This window comes from Myxocyprinus asiaticus, chromosome 46, assembly GCF_019703515.2.
Source record: "Myxocyprinus asiaticus isolate MX2 ecotype Aquarium Trade chromosome 46, UBuf_Myxa_2, whole genome shotgun sequence".
Classification (NCBI taxonomy): Eukaryota; Metazoa; Chordata; class Actinopteri; order Cypriniformes; family Catostomidae; genus Myxocyprinus; species Myxocyprinus asiaticus.
The window spans coordinates 26,775,008-26,802,365 of NC_059389.1; the positions used below are offsets into that span (position 1 = coordinate 26,775,008).

General features: G+C 40.0%; 2 protein-coding genes across 4 annotated transcripts in view; one reads left to right on the plus strand and one right to left on the minus strand.

Annotated features, from left to right (window-relative positions):
• Window positions 1-27,358, minus strand: part of dbndd1 (dysbindin domain containing 1) — a 76,498-nt gene that overhangs the window by 23,295 nt on the left and 25,845 nt on the right. The gene's annotated exons all lie outside the window — the stretch shown is intronic.
• nfat5a (nuclear factor of activated T cells 5a) overlaps window positions 17,790-27,358 on the plus strand; it is a 52,040-nt gene continuing 42,471 nt past the window's right edge. For 2 of the 3 annotated variants that reach the window (XM_051690329.1, XM_051690331.1), the window contains exon 1: window positions 17,790-18,077. In XM_051690329.1, coding sequence (XP_051546289.1) covers window positions 18,005-18,077 — 73 coding nt within the window. In that variant the 5' untranslated portion in view covers window positions 17,790-18,004. The remainder of the gene's footprint in view (window positions 18,078-27,358) is intronic. The other variant, XM_051690333.1, reaches the window with a different exon arrangement.

The window sequence follows — 27,358 nt, forward strand, 5'->3', positions numbered from 1 at the left end:
GTTTTAGCAGAAATTCAGGGGCAAAGTCTGATTATGGTTAATATTTACGCACCTAACGCTGATGATCAAGGCTTTTTTATAGATCTTGAAAGGATGTTGCAAGCCACTGACACCCCTCATGATATAATATTGGGAGGAGACTTTAAATTTTACTCAGTCCTTGATCACAGTGAAGCAAAAGTGTGAAAACCCCCTAGAGCAACATTGACGCTTCACAGGATTTGTAAAAATCTTGGTCTTACAGATATTTGGAGACTTTTGAACCCATCTGGTAGGGACTACACATTTTTTTCATCAGTCCATGAGATTTATTCTAGAATAGATTTTTTTTTTAATATCCAAATCCCTCATTTCATCTGTTGTTGATTGCTCAATTGGAAACTTTTTAGTCTCGGATCACGCCCTGGTGAGTTTAGAGGTGTTGCCACATACAGAGAAAAATAAATCATATAGTTGCCATCTTAATGTATCCCTTTTGCAAAATCCTGATTTCCAACAAATGTTAAAGACTGAAATCAATGTTTATATGGAGACCAACTGGTCCTCAGTATCCTCTGTGGGCGTGGCTTGGGAGGCACATAAGGCGGTTCTTAGGGGCTAGATAATACAGTATGCCTCATTCATCAAAAAATCCAAGGCACGAGAACTCGTGGAGTTGGAAGGAAATATGTAAAGGAGGAGGCTTTCCTTATTTAGGTAAGGATTTATTCTTTCCTCTTGCAGCACAATTTACAGTCACACGTTGAGCACTAAGTTAACCACTATCACACACCGCTTCACAAAATAAGCTCTCATTACTCGTGATAAAAATCTTTGCTCTGGTTCGGGTCTGTCGTGTCCAGTCTCTCTCCCTCTTCTGTTTGCGGTGTGTCTATTTATGCCGCTCTCCCCGTGCTTACTGAAATTAGAGACAGGTGTTAGACATAATTTCGCTCAGGTGTAAGCGCCCTTACCGCTTTCTCTCTCTCCAGAGAGATGCTTGACCACGCCCCCGCTGCCACAAAATATTAAAAGTGCAGAGGCAGAGCTGAAGCGCTGCATGTCCTCTGATGGCCTCAGAGAATTGACCTGATTGAAATATAGATATAATACTCTTTTGTCGTGGAAAGTGGAGTTTTGGTTATTCAGGGCAAGACAGTCATACTTTGAGTTGGGGGACAGAGCAGGGAAGCTTTTGGCTAGATATATAAAGCAGAGTGAGTCTCTTTCTATCATTCCCTCAGTGAAATCTGCTGATTTTTACCTCGGCCATTGATATTAATAATGCCTTTAAAGAGTTCTACCTTGATCTTTATAGTTCCATGTCTTTGTCTACTGATGAAGATATTAGAAACTTTGTGGAACCATTAGATCTTCCTAAACTGACAACTGAGCAAAAAAAACTCTCTTGATTCAGAGATAACCTTGGAGGAGCTTGACGAGGTAATTAAGTCCCTACCTACTGGCAAGGCTCCGGGGCCAGATGGTTTTGCCGCAGAATGTTTTAGATCCTATGCTACAGAACTGGCTCCACTTTTGTTAGAAGTTTATACTGAATCATTAAAGAATGGAAAACTTCCTCCAACCATGACACAAGCCCGGATCAGTCTGATTCTTAAAAAGGACAAAGATCCAAGTGAGTGTAAGAGTTACTGTCCAATCTCCCTGATCCAACTAGATGTAAACATTTTGTCAAAAATGTTGACTAACCGATTAAGTAAGGTTATGACATCTCTTATACATATAGATCAGGTGGGGTTTATTTGGGGCCCCAGCTCTTATGATAACATCAGGCGTCTCATCAATATCATGTTGTCAGCAGCGAATGATCAGTCTCCGGTCGCTGCCATCTCATTTGATGCCGAAAAGTTGTTTGATATGGTAGAATGGGATTATCTTTTTAAGATTTTGGAAATGTATGGGTTCGGGAGTACATTTATTGGTTGGATTAAGTTACTTTATAGACAACCTGTAGCAGCGGTACAAACAAATGGATTCATTTCAGATTATTTTACTCTGAATAGAGGCACTCGGCAGGGTTGCCCCCTTTCCCCATTATTGTTCTGTCTTGCCCTGGAACCATTAGCAGCCGCGATAAGAAAGGAAGATGATTTTCCAGGGGTGATTGCAGGAGGTGTGGTGCATAAGCTTCTGCTTTACGCAGATGATATTTTATTATTCGTCTCCGAACCCACTAGATCTATGCCTTGCCTCCACAGAATTATTAATTCCTTTTCCAAGTTCTCAGGATACAAAGTCAATTGGTCTAAATCCAAAGCTTTGGCTTTGACAGCGTACTGTCCAGTAATGGCCTTCCAGCCGGGCACCTTCCAGTGGCCCAAACAGGGCATTAAGTATTTGGGAATTTTATTCCCAGCAAATTTGTCTGATTTAGTAGAGTTAATTTTGATCCCTTAATAAAAAGGTTTTCGAATGATGTGGACAGGTGGGCTTCATTACACTTATTGATGATTGGGAAGGTTAATGTAATTAAAATGAATTGTATTCCAAAATTCAACTACCTGTTACAGTCTCTCCCTATAGATGTCCCCCTCTCTTATTACAAGCAATTTGATAGCATAGCGAAGTCCTTCATTTGGAATGGTAAGTGTGCCAGGTTAAATTTCAATAAGTTACATAGGCTGATTGACAAAGGTGGGTTAGGCCTACCCAAGATTTAGTTTTATTATTATGCATTCAGTCTCAGATATTTGGTTCATTGGTCGCTTCCACCTGAGAGAGCCCCTCCCTGGTTTTGTATTGAAAAGGAAGCTCTTGCCCCTATCTCGCCTCTGTAAAGCCTTTCGATCAAATTAATCGGAGAAGTTAAGTCACACCCCGTTCTTTTGCATTTACACTCGATATGGACAAAAGTGTCCAGAGTGTTATTTAAACGTAGCCTCGAGCATATGGCAGAACCCTAAGCTATGCATTAATAAGTCCCCTTTCTGTTGGTCAGATTGGATTGTGAGGGGGGTTAATGCACTCGGTGACCTATATAAGAGTGGAGAATTGAGACCTTTTGAAAATTTGGTTCAAAATTTTGGGATTCCCAGATCTCAATTTTATAAGTATTTACAGCTGCGCCACCTACTCTGCACCGTTTTTGGGAGTGGCACGCACCCCCCTAGTGTGGCAGATACTCTGGGCGTGGTGATTACTGCTTTTGGAAAAGGTCATAAGGCATCAGTGTATTACTCCCTGCTAATTCAGAGTCTGGGGGACGGCACTTTAAATTCCCTCAAAAGATTATGGGAGGAAGATTTAAATTTGTTTTTGGAGGAGGAGTGTGGGCTAGGATTCTTAAAAATGTCAAGTCTGCATCTAGAGATGCAAGGGTGCGCCTTATGCAATTTAAGATTCTACATAGATTTTATTGGACCCCTTCTAAATTGTATAGGCTTGGTCTTAAGGAAACACCCACCTGCTGGTGATGCCATTCAGAAGATGGAGACACCACCCATGTTTTTTGGGGGTGTCGTAAGATACAGGAGTTCTGGTTGAGGGTCCAGAATTTTATGGGTGACATATTGGGTACTCGGATCTCCTTTTGCCCCAGGCTCTGTATTTTAGGTGACGGGGCGGTCATTGATGTAGGAGATAAGTACATGAAGAATTGGATCCTGGCCGGTGTTATGGTGGGCAGACAGGTTATCCTTAGAGGATGGAAGTCAGCTGGAGCTCCCTCGTTTTGTGAGTGATGCGAGGAGATAGGCAGGGTGGCAGCTTGGGAAGAGTTGTCATATAGAAGACTAGGCAACATGGATATGTTCATCAGGAGGTGGGGCAGCTATTTGGCCTTTTTGGAGGGCTCTCGGGGAGGGGCAGTGGAGGGAGATGTGTTGTTTTAAATGTGTATGTTGTAGCCTTTTTGTTTTTGAACATATACTTTTTTTAAATGTATTTCTAAATATTTTCTTCTGTTTTATTGTCTGTTTGTGTGTCTTTGTCAATTGTATATGACCACTGGGTATCTGTTTGTGTTGGGTGGTGTGGTTAATGTTCGGGAGGAAGGGTTGTAAATAATATAATGTGATGCCAAATATTCTGTTATATAATATATATATATATATATATATATATATATATATATATATATATATATATATATATATATACACATATACAGGTGCATCTCAATAAATTAGAATGTCGTGGGAAAAGTTCATTTATTTCAGTAATTCAACTCAAATTGTGAAACTCGTGTATTAAATTCAATGCACACAGACTGAAGTAGTTTAAGTCTTTTGGTTCTTTTAATTGTGATGATTTTGTCTCACATTTAACAAAAACCCACCAATTCACTATCTCAAAAAATTAGAATATGGTGACATGCCAATCAGCTAATCAACTCAAAACACCTGCAAAGGTTTCCTGAGCCTTCAAAATGGTCTGTCAGTTTGGTTCACTAGGCTACACAATCATGGGGAAGACTGCTGATCTGACAGTTGTCCAGAAGACAATCATTGACACCCTTCACAAGGAGGGTAAGCCACAAACATTCATTGCCAAAGAAGCTGGCTGTTCACAGAGTGCTGTATCCAAGCATGTTAACAGAAAGTTGAGTGGAAGGAAAAAGTGTGGAAGAAAAAGATGCACAACCAACCGAGAGAACCGCAGCCTTATGAGGACTGTCAAGCAAAATCGATTCAAGAATTTGGGTGAACTTCACAAGGAATGGACTGAGGCTGGGGTCAAGGCATCAAGAGCCACCACACACAGACGTGTCAAGGAATTTGGCTACAGTTGTCGTATTCCTCTTGTTAAGCCACTCCTGAACCACAGACAACGTCAGAGGCGTCGTACCTGGGCTAAGGAGAAGAAGAACTGGACTGTTGCCCAGTGGTCCAAAGTCCTCTTTTCAGATGAGAGCAAGTTTTGTATTTAATTTGGAAACCAAGGTCCAAGAGTCTGGAGGAAGGGTGGAGAAGCTCATAGCCCAAGTTTCTTGAAGTCCAGTGTTAAGTTTCCACAGTCTGTGATGATTTGGGGTGCAATGTCATCTGCTGGTGTTGGTCCATTGTGTTTTTTGAAAACCAAAGTCACTGCACCCGTTTACCAAGAACTTTTGGAGCACTTCATGTTTCCTCCTGCTGACCAGCTTTTTAAAGATGCTGATTTCATTTTCCAGCAGGATTTGGCACCTGGCCACACTGCCAAAAGCACCAAAAGTTGGTTAAATGACCATGGTGTTGGTGTGCTTGACTGGCCAGCAAACTCACCAGACCTGAACCCCATAGATTCTTTCAAGAATCTGTCAAGAGGAAAATGAGAAACAAGAGACCAAAAAATGCAGATGAGCTGTAGGCCACTGTCAAAGAAACCTGGGCTTCCATACCACCTCAGCAGTGCCACAAACTGATCACCTCCATGCCACACCAAATTGAGGCAGTAATTAAAGCAAAAAGGAGCCCTTACCAAGTATTGAGTACATATACAGTAAATGAACATACTTTCCAGAAGGCCAACAATTCACTAAACATTTTTTTTTTTATTGGTCTTATGATGTATTCTAATTTTTTGAGATAGTGAATTGGTGGGTTTTTGTTAAATGTCAGCCAAAATCATCACAATTAAAAGAACCAAAGACTTAAACTACTTCAGTCTGTGTGCATTGAATTTATTTAATACACGAGTTTCACAATTTGAGTTGAATTACTGAAATAAATATACTTTTCCACGACGTTCTAATTTATTGAGCTGCACCTGTAGTAACAGAACAAGGTGGTTGAGTGGTTAAGGTGAGGTAATATTAAACCATTTTGCTCTGCACATGTAGGTTTGAATCCTATGCTTGTCGGTTCAGTTTTTTGTTGTTGTAATCATAAATTTACCATCTATTCATAAATTGACATCCCGCTGCAGCAAAATAGAGCAATATAGTAAGAGTAACAGGCTGAGTGGGAAAGGTGATGGACTGCTAATCCATTGTGCTCTGAATGCATGGGGCTGAATCCCATCTGTTGGTACCATGCTTTGTTGTTGCAATCATCAACATTCTGTCTATTCATAAATTGACATCACACTGCTGAAAAGTTGAGCTATACCAGGACAAGGTGGCTGAGTGGTTAAGGCAATGTACTGCTAATCCATTGTGCTCTGCATGTGTAGATAAGTGTCCCATCCTTGTCAGTTCAGTGCTTTGTTGTTGCAATCATCAACATTCTGTCTAATCATAATTTGTCATCCAGCTACAGAAAAATAGAGCAATATTTGAACATCAAAAGGCTGATTGGGTAAGGCAATGGACTGCTAACCCACTGTGCTCTGCACATGTGGGTTTGAACCCATCCTTGTCTGTTGAGTGCTTTGTGGTTGGAAAGCACCCTGTTAAGAGATTATGTTCACATCAACTTTCTGACTATTCAAAAGTTGACATGCATCTATAGAAAAATAGAGCAATATTTGATCAATCAATAGGACAAGGTGGCTGAGTGGTTAAGGTGATGGTCTACTGAGGGTTTGCGCTTTGCATGTGTGATTCTAAATCCTGTCTGTTCAGTTCTTGATTTTTGCAATCATCAACATTGTCTATTAATTAATTTACATCCAGCTACAGAAAAGTATAACAATATTTGACCTTAACCTCAACAAGGTGGGTGAGTGGTTAAGGCAATGGCCTGTAAATCCTTTGTGTGTGTGGGTTTGAATCCTATCCTAGTTAAATTTGTTCTTTGTTTTTGCAGTCATCATCATTGTCTATTCATAATTTGACATCCAGCTACAGAAAAATATAGCAATATTTCAGTTTCATCCAGATGAGGTGGCCAAGTGGCAAAGGTGATGGATTGCTAATCCATTGTACTCTGCACGTGTGTGTTTGAATCCCATCCTCTTCACTTTAGTGCATTGTGGTTGGAAAAGCACCCTGTTAAAAGATGATATCCACGTTTTTCTCGAAGGCATATGTTAAAATGCTGATATATTCTTGTGGGCACACCCAAATGTGCTCTTCTCGTATTTGTTGAAACACATGGAAGAATGAATTTCAACTTATCAATATTCTGTCTATTCATAAATTGACATCCAGCAACAGAAAAATAGAGCAATATTTGAGCTTCACCCAGACGAGGTGGCCAAGTGGCAAAGGTGATGGATTGTTAACCATTGTACTCCACATGTGTGTGTGTTTGAATCCCATCCTCTTCACTTTAGTGCTTTGTGGTTGGAAAAGCACCCTGTTAAAAGATGATATCCACATTTTTCTCAAAGGCATATGTTAAAATGCTAATATACTCTTGTGGGCACAACCAAATGTGCTCTTCTTGTATTTGTTGAAAAACATGGAAGAATGAATTTCAACTTATCATCAACATTCTGTCTATTCATAAATTGACATCCAGCTACAGAAAAATAAAGCAATATTTGAGCTTCAGCAGGACGAGGTGGCTGAGTGGTTAAGGCGATGCACCCGTTATGCATAGTCCCCAGAGTACAAGCCTCTGGAGACAGTGTTATGATCTAGGGTTGCTTCAATTGGACAGGTCTAGGATCAGCAATGTTATGCGGCAATAAAAAGATGTCAGCTGACATACTGAATGACCAGGTTATCCCATCAATGGATTTTTTCTTCCCTGATGGCATGGGCATATTCCAGGATGGCAATGCCAAGATTCATCAGGCTCAAATTGTGAAAGAGAGGTTCAGGGAGCATGAGGAATCATTTTCACAAATTAATTTGTCACCACAGAGTCCTGACCTTAACCCCGTTGAAAGTCTTTGGGATGTTGGAGAAGATTTTACAGAGGGTTCTACTCTCCCATCATCAATACAAGATCTCGGCCAAAAATTAATGCTATTCCAGATGGAAATAAATGCTGTGACATTGCATAAGGTTGTTTGAAACAATGCCACAATGAATGCACGCCGTAATCAAAGCTAAAGGTGGTCCAATGAAATATTAGAGTATGCAACTCTTTTTTTTTTTTTTTTAAACTAATATACCTTTGTGGGCACAGCCAAAGGTGCTATTCCTATATTTGTTGAAACACATGGAAGAATGTACATCAGCTTATCATCAACATTCTGTCTGGTCATAATTTGACATCCTGCTTCTGAAAAATAGAGCAATATTTCAAGATTTAAAAAAAAACTTAGTAGCCTATCTATTAGTGTTGACTTAGTCTCTCATAATAAGGAAAAACTTTCTCATAATTATGACTTAGTGGCTCATTCTATAATTTAGGGTACATTCAATGTCCATTGATGATAATTATATAGGCCTATTTCCTAACCATTTTCTTCAGAAATATCCCATTTTATCCATTAAGGGAAAGCTTGTTATAATATCACACAAATATCTTGTGCACCCCATGCTTAATTTTGCTTGAAATTGCTATTGTGTCTTAATTGAGTTTTTGCATTGTCCGTTTTTGAAGTGAGTGGGTATTAAGTTAAAATAAGTAATTAAAAATAAAAAATAAAAAATGTTAAAGTCAACATTATCTCTATTTTATTTATTTTAAGATTCTAAACACTTCAGAATGTTTTTTATTTTTTAGATTGAGTTTGACATATTAATGAAGAAAAGTTTTGCCATGTTACTAAAAAAAACACCCCCCTGCAACTAAAAAAGTGGTGTATCCCAAAACCATGTGACCAGCATCATGTGATTTCAGGTTCCTCTGTGGGTGACATTTTGAACACATAATGGTTAGTGTCCTTTTTGTCAAGCTGTATATTAACTGACTGTCAACTATGTTGGGTACATTGTTATGGTTTACAATATTTTTATGATTTTAACTAAAATATATTCAGATTTGAGGTTAACCTGATCAAGAAAATTACATGTGGTTGGCAAGGCAAGGCCTACCATTGAAATTAGGAGTCAAAATGAGGGATTTGTCAACTATGTTTCTGTCAAATATGTTACCTTTTAGGGCCAATTTTTGGTAACATCGTTGACGTGACCATACTGTGTCCACTGATGTCCACTGATGATCATGAATTATTGTTCATAGATCAGTTTTTTTGTCATAATTTAAGCCTGAGACACTGAGGGTGTGCCCTCGTGCATGTGTGTGGGTGCATGCGTGTGAAGCATGATGATTAGGGATTAAAGGACATTTAATTGATTTTTACAAAATTAACTAGATATTGTTCCTTTGCAAGTTAAAATAGATATCTTCTTATGTAAATGGTGTCATTGTATTTTGTGAAGAAAGCAGGATATTGCTTTTTCCGATTAACACATGAAACAGAAAAGCAAAAAAATGAACAGAATCAACTTTTAACCCCCATTATTCCCCTCCTTCCTCCCAATCCCCAACCCCACCCTGACACCCAACAAACATCCCTGTGGTCAAAGCTAAATTACACACACACAAAATTTTTTTACACATTTAAACTATAAATACCTCTCACCTGCCCCTCCCGAGAGCCTTCCAAAAAGGTCAGATAGCTGCCCAACTTCATATTAAACACCCACAGGTTGCCTAGTCTTCTATCTGACATCTCCTCAAATGCCGCCACCCTGCCCAAATCTGTGCACCACTCCCGAAATGAGGGCGCACCAGCCGACCTCCATCCCCTAAGAATGATCTGTCTACCGATTACGACACTGTCTAGGACCCAATTTCTTATGTATTTCTCCCCCTATACTAATGAGCACCATATTGCCTAAAATACAGAGTCTGGACGTGCAAATGCAAGATAACGGGGTGTAACTTAACTTCTTCAGTTAATTTGATAGAAACGCTTTGCAGTGGCGAAATAGGGGCAAGAACTTACTGTTCTATAGAAAACCAGGGAGGGGCTCTCTCTCAGGTGGAAGCGACCAATGAGCCAAATGTCTGAGACAGAATGCATAATAATAAAACAAAATCATGGGTGGGCCTAGCCCACCTTTGTCAGTCGGCCTATGTAACTTACTGAAATGTAATCTTGGTCGTTTACCATTCCAAATTGAAGGACTTCACTATGCTATCAAATTGCTTGAAATAAAAGAGGGGGACATCTATAGGGAGAGCTTGTAGCAGGTAGCTGAATTTTGGAATACAATTCATTTTAATAATTATATATTATTATAATATTATATATATTAATATTAACCTTCCCAATCATAGATAAATGTAATGAAGCCCACCTGCCCACATCGCTCGAAAAACTTTTTATTAAAGGGTAAAAATTAACTCTAACTAAATCACACAAATTTGCAGGGAATAAAATACCCAAATACTTAATGCCCTATTTGGGTCACTGGAAGGTGCCCGGTTGGAAAGCCGTTACTGGGCAGTACGCTGTCAGAGCCAAAGCTTTGGATTTAGACCAATAAACTCTGTATCCTGAGAACTTAGAAAAGGAATGAATAATTCTGTGGAGGCAAGGCATAGCTCTAGTAGGGTCGGAGACAAATAATAAAATATCATCTGCGTAAAGCAAAAGCTTATGCGCCACACCTCCCGCCACCACCCCTGGAAAATCATCCTCCTTTCTTATCGTGGCTGCTAATGGTTCCAGGGCAAGACAGAACAATAATGGGGAAAGAGGGCAACCCTGCTGGGTGCCCTTATCCAGAGTAAAATAATCTGAAATTAATCCCTGCTGCTACCAGGTGATTGATATACCGCTGCTACAGGGTGTCTATAAAGTAACTTAATCCAACCAATAAAAGTATTCCTGAACCCGTACATTTCCAAAATCTTAAAAAGATAATCCCTTTCTACCATATCAAATGCCTTTTTGGCGTCAAGTGAGATGGCAGCGACCGGAGTCTGATCATTTGCCACTGACCACATGATATTGATGAGATGCCTAATGTTATCAGAAGAGCTACGGTCCTGAATAAACCCCACCTGATCTATATGTATAAGAGGTGTCATAACTTTACTTAATCGGTTACCGTCTCCATGGTAATGCGCTCAACAAGCCACATGATAAGATGTGCGGATTGATGGTCTCAGACGTGGAGGCAACTGAGATTCGTCCTACGCCACTCAGATTGAGGTGAGTCACTACGCCACCACAAGGATTTAGAGTGCATTGGGAATTGGGCATTCCAAATTGGGGAGAAAAGGTGAGAAAAAAAAGAATCAGACTGATCTGGGCTTGTGTCATGGATGGTGGAAGCTTTCCATTCTTTAATGATTCCGTATAAACTTCTAGCAAAATGGAGCCAGTTCAGTAGCATAAGATCTAAAAATTCAGCTTCAAAGCCATCTGGCCCAGGAGACTTGCCTGTAGGCAGGGCCTTAAATACCTCGTTAAGCTCCTCCAAGGTTATCTTAGGAGTCAAGAGAATTTTTTTGCTTAGTCGTCAGTTTAGGAAGTTCTAATGGTTCCACAAATTTTCTAATAACTTCATCAGTAGACGAAGACGTGGAACTATAGAGATCAAGATAGAATTCTTTAAAAGCATTATTAATATCAGTGGCCGAGGTAAATATTTCACCACCAGCAGATTTCACTGAGGGAATGGTAGAAAAAGACTCTCTCTGTTTTATATATCTAGCCAGAGCTTCCCTGCTTTGTCCCCTGACTCAAAGTATGATTGTCTTGCCCTGAATATCCAAAACTCCACCTTCCGTGACAAAATAGTATTATATCTGTATTTCAATCAGGTCAATTCCCTGAGGCCATTAGACGACATTCGGTGCTTCAGCTCTGCCTTGGCACTTTTAATATTCCCTTCCAATTCCATGAGTTCTTGTGCTTCAGATTTTTTGGTGAATGAGGCATACTGTATGATCCGGCCCCTAAGAACCACCTTAAGTGCCTCCCAAGCCACACCCACAGAGGATACTGAGGACCAGTTGGTCTCCATATAGACACTGATTTCAGCCTTTAGCATTTGTTGGAATTCAGGATTTCGTAAAAGGAATACATTAAAGCACCAACTATATGATTTTTTTTTCTCCACATGTGGCAACACCTCTAAACACACCAGGACGTGATCTGAGACTAAAATGTTTCCAAATGAGCAATCAACAACAGATGAAATGAGGGACTTAGATATATAAAAAATCTATTCTAGAGTAAATCTTTTGGACTGAAGAAGAAAATGTATAGTCCCTACCAGATAGGTTCAAAAGTCTCCAAATATCTGTAAGACCAAGATTTTTACACATCCTGTGAAGCGTCACTGTTGCTCTAAGCGGCTTGCACACTTTTGCATCACTATGATCAAGGACTGAATCCTTCAAAAGATTAAAGTCTCCTCCCAGTATTATATCATGAGGGGTGCCAGCAGCTTGCAACATCCCTTCAAGATCTATAAAAAAGCCCTGATCATCAACGTTAGGTGCATAAATATTAGCCAAAATAAGACTTTGTCCCTGAATTTCAGCTAAAACAATAATGACTCTTCCTAATTTGTCTTTACTCTGTTTGAGACATTTGAATTGTAGATGTTTACTTATCAGTTTAATGACTCCCCTGCTCTTACTTGAGCCAGCACTTTAAAAAAATGCCCACCCCATATCTTTCAAAATTTCAGCTTCCTGCAGGGAGAGGTGCATTTCTTGAAGAAACACTATATCATATTTCTTACACTTAAGAAGAGAAATTACCGTAGCTCAGTGGTAAAATACGCTGGGTACCACCCCTGGAGTTCGCTAGTTCGAATCCCAGGGCGTGCTGAGTGACTCCAGCCAGGTCTCCTAAGCAACCAAATTGGCCCGGTTGCTAGGGAGGGTAGAGTCACATGGGGTAACCTCCTCGTGGTCGCAATTAGTGGTTCTCAGTCTCAATGGGGTGTGTGGAAAGTTGTGCGTGGATCGCGGAGAATAGCATGAGCCTCCACGTGCGGAGTCTCCGCGGTGTCACGCACAACGAACCACGTGATAAGATGCGCGGATTGACAGTCTCAGAAGTGGAGGCAACTGAGACTTGTCCTCTGCCACCTGGATTGGCGAATTACCTTCCTTCTTTTTATGGGGTGCCCCAACCCATTCACATTCCACGTGGAAAGAGACAATCCACTCATATTAACATTTGACATTTTGACATACTGTATAAGAAAAAATAGATTGTGTCAAAAACAGGATTATAAAGACCACATTTCAACATTAGTGCAGCAACCAAACCCCAAACTTCCCCTAGAAAAGAAAAAAAAAAACAGAAAAAAGAAAATCAAATGGCACCAACTGGCGTCCATCCCTCCAAACTCAAACAGCCCATGCATGCCACGAGAGCCCCTGTGACAAACTTGCTGTCGGATTGCTCAAGTCCGGTGTTTCTATACAGATTTTGTGAGATAGAATTACACAGCAAAAGATAATCTATAAAATAAACTCCTGCCGATAGGCGGACTAAGCATAAAGAGTGTGTAGATTCATCCACAAAACCGTTCCAAAGATGTGTTGCTCTACAAAATAAACTCCAGCCACTAGGCCGAATCAGCACAAAAAGAGCGCACAGAATCTTCAAACAATCAAACAGATGTTCAGTGAGCCGGTCCACTCGGCTGCAACGTGAGTACCACAAGATGACTTACTCACTCTATTGACTTTATGAAGGACATCGCTTGCTGTGGGCATGTGAATGTTTTACGGCCATCCTTAGCATCTATTCTTAATTTGGCTGGGAATATCAGTGCAAAAGCGAAATTCCATTGATGTAAATGTTTCTTGCATTCCTTGAATCGATCACATTTCTCTCTTGTTGATTTCACAAAGTCTGGGAAAAAGAAAATGCCGTGGATCTTCCAAGAAAACCTTCCTTTACTCCTCACCTCGTGTAACACAAGATCTTTATCAGATGATCTCAGAAATTTGGCCAGAATTGATCGGGCCTGTCTCCTTCCACGGATCGCCAAACTGGAACCCTGTGAGCTCGCTCAATTTCCAGTTTATGGCCTGCTATGTCTAGCAGACTCGGAAAGAACCCATCCAGGAATTCTACCATATCTTGTCCCTCTGCTCCCTCCGGAACTCCCACGATATGGACGTTATTCCACCGGCTATGGTTTTCCCAGACACACTCCAAATCCACCTTGTTTGCTAGCGGATTAGCAGATAATTCCCTCTCTAACTGCGCTTTGGAAATGATGGCTTCGCAGCTCGCGGAACTCACCATGATGGTCAAGTAGCTCCGCCCTCCTCTCAATCACAGTCCCAGGCAGGACACACCCCTATTCTCCTTCGGCAGCTTCTCACGCCCCATGGCGACCAGAGGCACGCATCCTTCTTCCAGTGAGGGATCTATTAGAGCTTTTCTCTCACGATGCTCACTGTTCTTCTCCTTGCAGCCCTCCACATTTCCTCAGACATGATGAAGATTGCGTGTCTCATCACGCTCCTCTCCGGGAGGGATGGGGAATGGCAATATGGGATAACCAACATCCGTGCTGCTCCTCCTATGAAGCTTTCTCTTCGGAACTTCGTCAAGTTTTTGACCATGCAGCTCAAGGTCAGGAGGCTGGGAGGATTTTATCAGGACTGTCCCAGGATAATCGATCTGTAGCCGATTATGCGATAGATTTTCGCACCTTGGCTGCTTCCAGCGACTGGAGTGATCACGCCATGTGGGACCTGTTCTTGTGAGTTCTTACAGATATTATTCAGGACGAGATTTACTTTTTGGACCTCCCCCCTCGATTCAATGATTTGGTGGACCTGGGGAGGGTAGAGTCACATGGGGTAACCTCCTCATGGACGCCATAATCTGCAGTTGAGACCTGAGTCTATCAGCGCCTGACTCAGCGTCGTGATCATCGTCGACGCCGTTCTTTGCCCTCTCGGGCAGCTTATCTTTGCCCAGAACCCACATCTCCTACCAGATCGCCTGACTCTCGCCATGACTCTGAAACCATGCAGGTGGGTAGAATTCTGGTGTCTCATAAAGAAAGACACCTTCAAAAGGGGTTATGCTTCGCCTGTGCCCGATCGGGCCACCTCGCTGCTACAGGCCCAGCTGCAGAATGGAACGGACAGTCATGTGATTTCGGCATTGGTGGATTCTGGTGTCGAAGGGAACTTCATTAACACAGACTTGGCTTCCAAATGGTGGCTCCCCAGGGTCCGATTGGATGAGCCCATCACCGCCCACACGCTTAGTGGCACACCCCTGTCAGTCATCACCCATTCCACTAAACCTGTCACCTTTGTCTCCGGTAACCATTTTGAACAGTTTTCCTTCTATCTCATCTGGTCCCCATCGACCCCAGTTGTGCTGGGACATCCCTGGTTGGTAACGCACAACCCACACATAGATTGAGCAACCAACACTGTCCATGCCTGGAGCTCTTTTTGTTCCTCAGATTGTCTTTACTCTGCTGTCTCCCCTGTCCAGTCATGTGTTTCGTTGCAGGGGGCGTCCGTCTTTACGAAGTTGGACCTACACAACGCTTATCACCTGGTCCGTATCAGGAAGTGGGATGAGTGGAAGACGGCATTTAACACCCATAGGGGGCACTTTGAATATTTGGTCATGCCTTTCGGATTGGTCAACACCCCCACCGTCTTCCAGGGGCTCGTGAATGACGTGCTTAGCGACATGTTCGATCGTTTTGTTTTTGTTTATCTTGATGACATTCTGATCTTCTCCCAGAATATGCAAGACAATGTGTAGCACGTCAGGCAGGTGTTTCAGTGGCTGTTGGAGAATCGGCTGTTTGTCAAGGCAGAGAAGTGCACTTTTCATGCACAGTCGGTTCCGTTTTTGGGGTTCATCGTTTCATCCGAGGGAGTACGTATGTACCCGGCCAAGGTGAAAGCCGTCTCCAAGTGGCCAACCCCAGATTCTCGCAAGGCATTGCAGAGGTTTATGTGGTTCGCCAACTTTTACCGGAGGTTTATTAGAAATTATAGCCAACTCGCTGCACCCCTGACGGATCTCACCTCCATGCACACTGACTGTAGTTGGCCTCCGTTGGCTGAAGCTGTGTTTGCTAAACTCAAGGAGCGGTTTTACCTATTTTAATTACCCCCAACCCTGCTAGTCAGTTCGTGGTGGAGGTGGATGCATCCGAGGCCGGTGTTGGAGTGGTCCTCTCACAGGGCTCTCCCTTGGATGGAAAGATGCATCTGTGTGCGTTCTTTTCGCAACAACTGTCTCCAGCAGAACGGAATTATGACATCGGTAACCGGGAATTATTGGCTGTCCGGTTGGCCTTGGGTGAGTGGCGTCATTAGTTAGAGGGTTCAGGGACTTTTGTGGTTTGGACTGATCACAAGAACCTAAAGTACATTCGTAACGTTAAACGTCTTAACTCTAGGCAGGCTCGCTGGGTGTTGTATTTCACTCATTTTGATTTCACCCTCTCATATTGCCCGGACTCCAAAAACATCAAGCCCGATTCCTTATCTCGATGTTTCGAAATCAAGACCTCCACCGCCCCAGCGGATACCATCCTCCCCTCCCCAGTTGTGGACATGGTATCCTGGAAGGTGGAGGCTAAAGTCTGCACAGCACTACGAAACAGTAATCATACTAACACACTCTTTTCTTAGCCCATTGAGCAGCTTGTGTTTGACTCTCTGCAGCCGGTGCCGGGCACGCCTGTCCTGATTTCATTGACTGTCGCTAATAAATTAATTGAACTGTTTCTCTCTGCATTTGGGTCCCTTTGTCTCCCCTCACCCTCTGACACATAGAATGAGCCAGTATCTCATAATAATGACTTAGTATCTCATAATTATGACTTATTATCACATAGTAATGACATAGTATTTCAAAATAATGAATAAGCATCTCATAATAATAATTTAGTATCTCAAAATAATGACTAGTATCACTTAATAATGAGAAACATTGTATCTCAAAAAATGTATTAGTATCTCATAAAAATGACTTGGTATTTCAAAATAATGAATTAGTATCATAATAATGACTTAGTATTTCATGATAATGAGAAACTTTCTCATAATTATGACTTAGTATCTCAAAATAATTAATTATTATCTCATAATAATGATGTAATATCTCATAATAATGACTTAGTATTGCGTAATAATGACTTACCTCAAAATAATGAATTAGTATAGCGTACAAATGATTTAGTACCTCAAAAAAATGAATTAGTATTGCATTATAATTGGTATCTCAAAATGAATTAGTATCTCATAATAATGATTTAGTATCTCAAAATAATGACTTAGTATCTCAGAATAATGATTTAGTATCTCAAAATAATGAAAAAAACTGTATCTCAAAACAATTAATTAGTATCTCATAATAATGAATTATTATCTCATAATAATGACTTAGTATCTCAAAATAATCAATTAGTATCTCATAATAATGACTTAGTATCATAGTAATGATTTAGTATCTCAAAATAATGAATTAGTATCACATAATAATGATTTAGTATCTCAAAATAATTACTTAGTATCTCATAATAATGATTTAGAATCTAAAAAATAATGAATTAGTATCACGTAATAATGAAAAAAACTATCTCAAAACAATTAATTAGTATCTCATAATAATGAATTATTATCTCATAATAATGACTTAGTATCTCAAAATAATCAATTAGTATCTCATAATAATGACTTAGTATCATAGTAATGATTTAGTATCTCAAAATAATGAATTAGTATCGCATAATAATGACTTAGTATCATAATAATTACTTAGTATCTCATGATAATGAGAAACTTTCTCTTAATTATGACTTAGTATCTTATAATTATGACTTAGTATCTCATAATGAGAAACCGTTTCATAATTAGTTCTTAATATCTCATAATTATGACTTATCTCTGAAGGACATTTCTTATAATTGATTTATTATTTTATAATATTGATACACTTTTTTCGTAATAATAAATTAAGATACTGATAGACAATCTGACAGCTGACGGAGTTAAACGATGATCGTGTGACGTGCGCAGACTGCGCATGCGCGGAAAGGGGGAGGAGTCGCTTAAAAGGTGAATGGCTCTTATGGCTGTCTAGCTAATCAGATGGAGAAAATGCACATTTAACGTTACTAAATGTGAATTTCACAAATGTTCTTGTGCTGTGAAGCCTTTATGAAGATTTTATGATTGAAAGTATATGTCTTTCTCTATCCATTGCTCTTTAAGCGGGGAGTGATAGAGTCGTTTCCTTTGCTCTCATGAGGCTCTAGCATGTTAGCATGCCCTCTGATTTCATATCTCTCCTGAGCGCCGATATCGACCCCAGTTCACCTAAATCCCTCTATTCCAAAGGTAAGAACGTGTTTTTATAACACTACACATTTTCCCCTTAATTTACGGAAGCATTCGTCTTTGTAAAAACGTTTAGCTGTATATAAACATTAGGAATGGCTAACGTCAGATAGCATGAGAGGAGAGCACGCGCTAGCTCTCTCTCTCTCTCTCTCTCTCTCTCTCTCTCTCTCTCTCTCTGTGTGTGTGTGTGTGTGTGTGTGTGTGTGTGTGTGTGTGTGTGTGTGTGTGTTCCTTTACACATTCTGAGTGACTCAGTGGCTCCGAGACAATCACGGTTTGCTGTCTAACATCAGAGAAGCATTTCGGACAGCTGTTGCGGGTTAAATAATGTTCATTTTAGGGCTGTAAATCAATGATTTGCAACCAGTGGGTTGAGCAGGTTCCAGGGGGTAGCCTACTTAGAAAGATTTTGATTTTTCATTATATTACTTTCAAATTAGCGTAAAAAAAAAAGAAAGCTGTTATGTGACATGATATCACAAAATGAAATGTGTAATGTTGTATGCAAGTTTTCAGGGCTACAAAACATTTCTAAAAGACTTATTAACATGACACAACACTACCGAATTTCTCAAAATCACCTTTCAAAAATGTAGACTGTTGTGGCAGTAACATGGTAAAAGGGTATCAGATGTTACTGATTATGATTACCTAAATTTAATATGGCAATAGAGCGTTCCCTTTAAAAAAAAAATCTTATTGATTGTCATGTTGGAAGGTAAGCAGATGATACTTGAAGTTTCTTGTGTTAAATGGGACTTCATACATTGAAAGTTAGTGGTTAATTGTGACGAGGAGGAGGGCGTGGCTGCCAGGGCCGGAGGACTCGCTGCCGTCCGCCGGGGGAGGAGCGAGCTGACATCCGCCAGGGGGCGGAGGAGCGGTTGAGGACTGGGCGACAGAGTGTCCGGGAGCCGGCAAACAAGTTCTTCACTCTCCCTCCTCTCTATCTCTCCCTCTCTGTGTCTCCGCTTGCCCTTTCCCTCTCCCCACGCCTCCCCTCGTCTCTCCCCCAGGTTCACAGGAGGTGGGGTGGACCACCGACCGACATAATGGTCAGAAGGGCAGCGTCTCCCCTCCAGAGATGGGGGGGGGGGGAGTTGGTCAGACCGGTGGCGCCCCTAGCAGAATTGGATGGGGGAGGAGTGTGATGAAGAGGAGGGCGTGGCCGGGCTGTGATAATGCATGGCCGGCAGTGAATCAGCTGATCAGTGGGAGAGCGAGATAAAGAGGAGCTGGAGGCGCCAGTTCGAGAGAGAGAGACGCACGTGTCCGCGTTGCATGTGTTTATGTTTGTTTTATGTTGTTGTTGTATCCCCTTTTCTCCCCAATTCCCACTACTTAGTAGGTCCTCGTGGTGGCGCGGTTACTCACCTCAATCTGGGTGGCAGAGGACAAGTCTCAGTTGCCTCCACTTCTGAGACTGTCAATCCGCGCATCTTATCACGTGGTCCATTATGCATGACACCGCGGAGACTCCGCACGTGGAGGCTCATGCTATTCTCCGCGATCCACGCACAACTTTTCACGCGCCCCACTGAGACCGAGAACCACTAATTGCGACCACGAGGAGGTTACCCCATGTGACTCTACCCTCCCTAGCAACTGGGTCAATTTGGTTGCTTAGGAGACCTGGCTGGAGTCACTCAGCACACCCTGGATTCGAACTCGCGACTCCAGGGTTGGCAGTCGGCGTCAATACTCGCTGAGCTATCCAGGCCCCCCTTATGTTGAGTTTCTTATTAAACTTTGTTTACTGTTCAGCCGGTTCCCGCCTCCTTGCCCGTCCTTTATCTGTTACATTAAAAATGTCAGATGAAACAGTGATATATAATCAGGAATAGTGTTGTCACAGTGCCAAAATTTCAGTAGTCGGTACCGATACCAGTGAAATTTCACGGTTCTCGATACCAGTTTCGATACCACAGCAAAAATATGCTAATATTATAATGTGCTACTGAACACACCAGTTTAGTTATTTTAATTATTTAATAATTATTTTAATATAGTTTAATAATTATTATTATTATTTTCCAGAACTCCATGTTTTAAAATGTAATTTAATTTCTTCATCAAAATGGTGTCTAACCAATTAATTCTTAACTTTTAACAAGTAAAAACTGAACTTTTCAACATGTCATTGCATTTTTTTTTCAAACTTTTATTCAACAGCAGTCTCGCTTGTGATATTTTGATTTATTATTATTATTATTACTAGAGTGAATATTACATTTTACTGTACAGTTGTTATATATTTCTGTCACAGTTTCTTCAATTTCAGGCATCTAGATTTTATTTTGAATCGTGCTTTTATTATGACGAGTGTTCACAAAAGCTTCACTTTTCCTGATAAACAGTTCTCAACACAGCCCAGTGTGATCATTGAAGACTTGTCACGTCTGAAATCTCATCTCTTTACACTGGCCTTTGAGTCTGACAAAAGAAACTTAGGATACGGTTTTGGGAACGCTTCAATAGGCAGTTCACATTGTGTTATACTTACTGGTGCCACAGTATACTACCCCCGACTCAACTTCATAATAACAGCGAAATACCACATTGTTTTTATTCATTACATTGTATGTAGGGTAGCAAAATTCCCAGATAACAGTGCCATTCGGCTGAACTTGAACTATGAGCCCTGGCAAGGGGCCGTTCAAACAGACGGAACACAACAGAATGGAACCGAACGCGAGGATCTCAAGACAGACACACATTTCCAAGTTGAACTCCTTTCCTGACAAAGCATTTAAACTCATTGCTTAATCTGAGAAACGCTTATTAAGAGAGCAAGACGCAATGGCCAAGTACCTCCACCAACTGTAAGGGGCTGTTCACACCGAACACTTTTGCAACCATTCATTTGTTTTTCTATGTAAACGCGCACTAGACGAACATCTTAGTTTCGCTTTGTTTTTGTTGATTCAGCATCTCGAGCTGGAGTGCTGATTTTTAGTTGCTGTGTCTAATTATAAAGAAATTTAAAAAGCATATTGTGTAAGAATGTTATTTTTCTGAAGTCATCGTTAGTGCTTGGCACAAATCCAAAATTCGAATACACCGTTTTAGCATTCGAATGTGCATTTCTTTTTTCTTTCTTAAAATCGACAAATATTCAAAATTCACATTTTAATTTGACAGCCCTATTGTTCGGTACTACCAGTATTGCAGAAACACTGGTATCATTACATCTTTTTTATTTTAGTTTCGACTTGGTACCGAAGTACCGGTAATTTTGACAACACTAATCAGGATAATTGAAGATTGTGGCCTGTATGAAGTGACACACAAATACTGTGTGGGTAGCCTGTGTTAAGCCACTGGGAAGTGCAGAACCTCCCTTTTTAGTTTTAGTATCAGATATGAATATAAAGTAAATGTTTTTATGATTTCAAAGATATAGGATAACTATTAATAGAGAGCTTTATTTATTGATTGATTTTTATTTATTTATTGTTTGCTTAGTCAAGCATCACTAACTATTGTTCAGACTGGGATGATGTTTTCATGTTGGAATGCAGTGCCCTTTTGTACACCATACAGAGTGCTGTGTGTTCTTCCAACTATTCAGCCTTAGTTTCATTAGTCCACACAACATTTTCCCAGTAGCATTATGAAGTGTCAAGGTGGTCTTTGGCAAACTTGAGGCACGCAGAAATGGTTTTGTTGGAAAGCAGTGGCTTCTTTTATGGTGTCCTGTCATGGACACCATGCCTGTTTAATGTTTTCCATATCGTAGACTCATGAACAGAGATGTTAACCAGTTCCAGTCCTTCCTTAATTCCTTAAAGTCTTTAGCAGTCACTTTAGGGTTCTTTTTTTTTTTTTACCTCATTGAGCATTCTGCGGTGTGCCCTTAGAGTCATCTTGGCTAAACGGCCACTTTTAGGGAGAGTAGGCTCAGTACTCAGGGCCTGATTCGGTGCGGGTATTGCACGCAATTTTAATCATTCCCTCAAGTTCCACGTTCATATCGTGGGAAATTCCCGCACACTTTTATTCACTTTACAGTGCAGCTACAACTTATTAAACCAATAGATACAGATGAACAAATCAAATCAATCAATTTGTTTTTGTATTAGGGCTGTGTAACAGGTAAAGGATGGGCAAGGAGGAGGCGGGAACCAGCAGAACAGTCAACATAAACTTTAATGACAAACTCAACTTAAAACAACATAAAACACACAGTGGCCACATGTGTCTCTCTCTCACGTGTCTCCGGCTCCCCTTTATCTCTCTCCCGTTGATTGGTTGACTCGGCCCGGCCACACCCTCCTCCTCGTCACATTCGTCCCCCGCCCGATTCGGGCGCCGTCCGGACTGGCCCAATCACAGTCCAGATGCACTCTAAACTTGTAACAGCTTCAGGTGATGTAGATCGCAAAGTATGAGGGAATTATACTAAAATACCAAATAACTAAATATAGAAGCACTCTCGTTGTGAAATACAGCGGAGCTGGAGCTGCCATTCCCTTAAGCAAAATTTGCATGTTAGAGCATTTTTAAAGGAAACACCTCACCATTATATCTTTAATGCATCCTTTATTACATTTCAAATAAAAAGGAAGCAGGTCATGTAAATAAGTATAAACTATGAGTTGCATGAAGGGGGAAAGATTGAGACTGCACCTGGCTGATGTACACTCTGGCATGGGGACGCTCGTCCTTTGTGCACGCTTGCTCCAGTTAGATTATAACGCAATGGCTCGCCACGTAGTGAATCATAATACATATGTGTTGCGGTGTGTATCTTATTGTGAAGAAAATTGGCGATATGCAGCTCTATTAAGAAGAGAGATTTACTTTATTTTTGAGTTAAAGATGGATCGATATGAATAAAAAGTGAGAGAGGCAGTCTTCCCACCTTTATACACTGCAACAAAATACTTGTTTAATTTGTCGTTGTTTTGGCTTGTTTTCCAATATAAATATCTAAAACTCATTTACTTTAGGAGCTCTACTGCAGAAGAAAAATGTGTTATCTGAGAATATTGAATATAATAAATATGTAAAAATATCTAAAAAAAAATCCTTGAAACAAGATACATTTACCTGAAGCAACATATAATATATTTAGACCTGGTTTCAGAGAATGTATCTTGAATATGTGTTGTTTCTCAGGTAAATGTATCTTGTTTTAAGGATTTTTAGATATTTTTAAATGGAGAATAAGACGAAACAATTAATAACAATAGGATTTTTTGCAGTGAAATTTTTTTTTTTTTTACTTTCAGTGAATGTTATTTAGAGGAATTTTTAAAAGATGATTTTGTCCTCTTTATGATTAGCAAGCATGTTTATTACAACCTTTTAAGTCAAGGTACAAGCTGAATAGTCAGTTAAAAGCTAACGATTAATCATTGCAATAATCGCCCGAATAGTTGAATAATCGTTCTAATAATCGTTAGATTAGTTGATTATCAAAATAATCGTTAGTTGCAGCCGTTTTGTATCAAACTGTAATTCCAGAAGATGTGCGAGTAAATCCACTCTGTCTCTCCCACTCTCTCATGTGCAGCTGTCAACAGTGCGTTAGAGCACCTGTTGAATTTAGTGTGAGCGCACGCAGTGAGGAACGCTTTGTCGCATAGTTACTGAACTTAAGATATTACAAATGTATAAACACGCAAATGGCGTTATACCGCGTATCCATAAGCAAGTGACGCAATAAAACAATCGCTCCTGTTTATAATGAACAAAACTGTAAATATTGCAAGAGCGTGACTTTGGAGCGATCAGTAGTTTTGACGCCTTTCATATCTTGGCGCTTCATCATTAGTCATAATGCAGCACATTTGACAAAAATGGCAGAAATAGCAAAAATGCTTTGTGTACCAGCTGCATGGGGAAGTTAGACACTTAATCACCTGTTACATCTCTCATCTCCATCTCTCTGGAGTTCCATCCAGGGTCGGAAATTAACGGAGGCTCTGGGCAAAAATGCCCCTGAAATTCAAAATATGGGGGCAAAAAGAATGCCCCCGCAAAGAGTTCCTGTTGTTTTACAAATAATATCTGATATAGCTTGAAATACATACATCGCGATCTTCACTGAACATTGTTTCATGCCGTCCGTTGTGCAAATGTTGCAGTCAGAGTCAGTGGCAGATGCTCGCGCCATAAACACGCACAGACTGGCACTCCACTTCCCACGCTCTGTATCATTTCAATGTTGTGCTCATGTGCTAAATTACGTGACATTCTGAGTTTGGACCATTCAAAATATACTGTCCTAGTGAGTAACTGTGTGCTTTAGCCTACTTCCCTGCCCATCGGCTCATTTCACTTATGGATCTGTCTGTTTGAAAAGCCTCTGCACCAGCTAGAGGCCAAAAGTGCGGGAAGGATGGATATTATATATTTATTAAATTAATCACAAAATATATTGTAACCATATGCTTCAGTGTAGTTAATAATAATATTAACAAATAATGTCTGGATAAATAGACTTGATGTTAATTAAAACATTATTAATTATACAATAATAATTTTACATTAACCACTTGTGTATGAATCATATCTCTGACTAATTTTCATTGTGAAATGTTTATTTTCGAATTCTTTTAATTAATTGGCATGAAGAAGTTGCTACGTTTTTTTTTTTAAGCTCCTCATTCCAAATCTGGAGAAATGCTGTCATCTCCTCTGCGTCAGTGCATTTGTTGGCTATGTTAATTTAATAGACAAAATATTTGGAAATATATGTGAATGAGAAAAAACTTTTTGTTTCAGTAACAATGCACACATGCAATGTACAGATCATGCAATTTTGTAATTATTGAAACATGCAATTTTTCAAATTGACTTAATTATACCATAAAAGGATGACAGGGTAATTTTATAAGGTTAGAATAAAAAAATAATATTAAAAAAAAGGCCCTTTGTAAAGATAAAAAAAAATGCCCCTGGAAATCAAATATTGCAACTTAATGGAAAAGTTGATTTCTGACCCTAGTTCCATCTGACTTATACAGAAATTGAGTAAAGTAGCCCCCCGTGAGATTTTAGGTGAGTTTGTTGTAAAATGTCAGATGTTTTAGTGTTATGAGTTTTATAACCCCCCCCCCCCCCATATGAGCTGTGTAAGTAAATTTATTTTCAGATTAATTTCAGGCCCTGGTACTAAATCATCTTCATTTATAGACAATTTGTTATTTGTTAATTTGTAGCTTTTGTTGACATCATTAACTTAGGGGTTCACATACATTTTCCAACCTACACTGTGAATGTTTGAATGATGTATTCAATATGTACAAGAACAATACATTAATTTGTGTGTTATTGGTTAAAACAGATGGTGTTTGTTCATTATTGTAACTTGGATGAAGATCAAACCAGATTTTAAGACCGATTTACACCGATCAGCCACAACATTAAAACCACCTGCCTAATATTGTGTAGGTCCCCCTCGTGCTGCCAAAACAGCTCTGACCCGTCGAGGCATCGACTCCACAAGACATCTGAAGGTGTCCTGTTGTATCTGGCACAAAGATGTTAGCAGCAGATCCTTTAAATCCTGTAAGTTATGAGGTAGGGCCTCCATGGATCGGACTTGTCCAGCACTAGTGGTCGACTGATATATCACTGAGGCCGATAAATCAGCCGATATTCTGACTTTTTAAATTACCGGCATCGGTCGATAAATTTTCCGTTTGGCCGATTTTTTTTTTTTTTTTTTTTTTTTGAGGGTGCCGAAAATCGCCTGTTTGCATGTGAAGCGACTGAGACATGTGAACTACCAGTCACGGTTCGTTTTGTTGTTACGTGCCATGGTATTACTACAATAATAGACTGGTGTGCAACACAGTCTCATTTAAATGGTCCGCATATCAGAGCCGCGACAGACGTGTTTGAGCTCATAATGTTAAAGTGCTCGCCTGTTCTTTCTCCCTCTCTCTCCTCAACAGTTCCCTGGAACTTTTAAGAAGACTTTTCAGGCTGCAAAGGCTTTGCGGCCGGGGTTGCAGCAGCAGCACGAAGTTTAACACATACTGCAGTTTATGGCGCTGTTGTAAATTGTGGAAGAGATTTTAAGTGCTTCCACTTTTGGATGCAACCTGTTTATGGCATTCTCTACAGATGACATTAAGTGCTCGACATTAAGTGTTATGATGTGCTTGTCCTTCGGACAAGTAAATTTATTTTATTTATTTATTTTATTTATAAGGGACCATGTACAATATTAAACATAAATGTTTCTATTTGATGCATTGTACCAGATTTAGCCTAAGGCTAAATTTCATCTGCAGTCCCCTGGCAAGTCACAATTAGAACTTCTGCACAGTAACAGAACAACACTAAGCAAACTAAACAAATAAGACAAAATGAATAATACAAATTACACAATACATCACACATACACGCACCTTGTCAGCAACATAGGTATGCTAGACAGATTAAACACAAGAACATTTGAATACCAAGCAAAACAGATATAAGACAAAGTCAAGTAAAATGTGTATATAGTCAGTGGTTACAAAGTTGAGTATCTTTTAGCAGATTTTTCAGTTTGATTTTAAAACTACTAATAGAACTAGAAGTCTTTGTCATCTGGTGGGACGTTCCAATGAGTTGTGGCTTTCACAGAGAAAGCTGACTGCCCAAAGGCAGAGTGGTGAAAGGGTACAGTCTCTTATAGAAGAGATTCTTGTGGATTGTGGAGTTTTCCGAACGAAAATAAACAGTCACGTTATGTAGGAGGGCCAAACAATTTAAAATTTTATACACAAGACACAGATTTGAATTTTTTTTTTGAATTTGAATTATAATTCTCAAAGCTCAGAAGACGTTGTTTTTCCAGTATCCTACAATGATGATAATTGAATTGGCTTTTTATCCAGAATTTTTAAGGTTTGTTTGTACAAGGATTCTAGTTGTTTAATCACTGTTTCTCCAGCCTGCCCCCAACGTGTAATACAGTAAGACATGGGGGAAAGGATCGTAGCATGCATAAATGTCTTCGCTACATTCACAGAAAGACAGTTTCTAATTTGTCTAAAGTTTGCCAAATTGTATTTAATGGTTTATCATTTTCTTGACATGCTTCTTAAAATTAAGATTTGGATCCATTATTACACCAAGATATTTAAATTCAGTAACTATATCAATCTTATCACCCTTAATGAAAATGTCAGCATTAGGAGGCTGCACATTGGTTTTGGAAAAGAACATACCTTTTGTCTTGCTAATGTTCAAGCTAAGACATGATTGATCAAGCCACTGTGTGATCCTTTCCATAGCAGTTGTTAGCTTCTCAGCTACTAGCTCAGCTGTTTTTG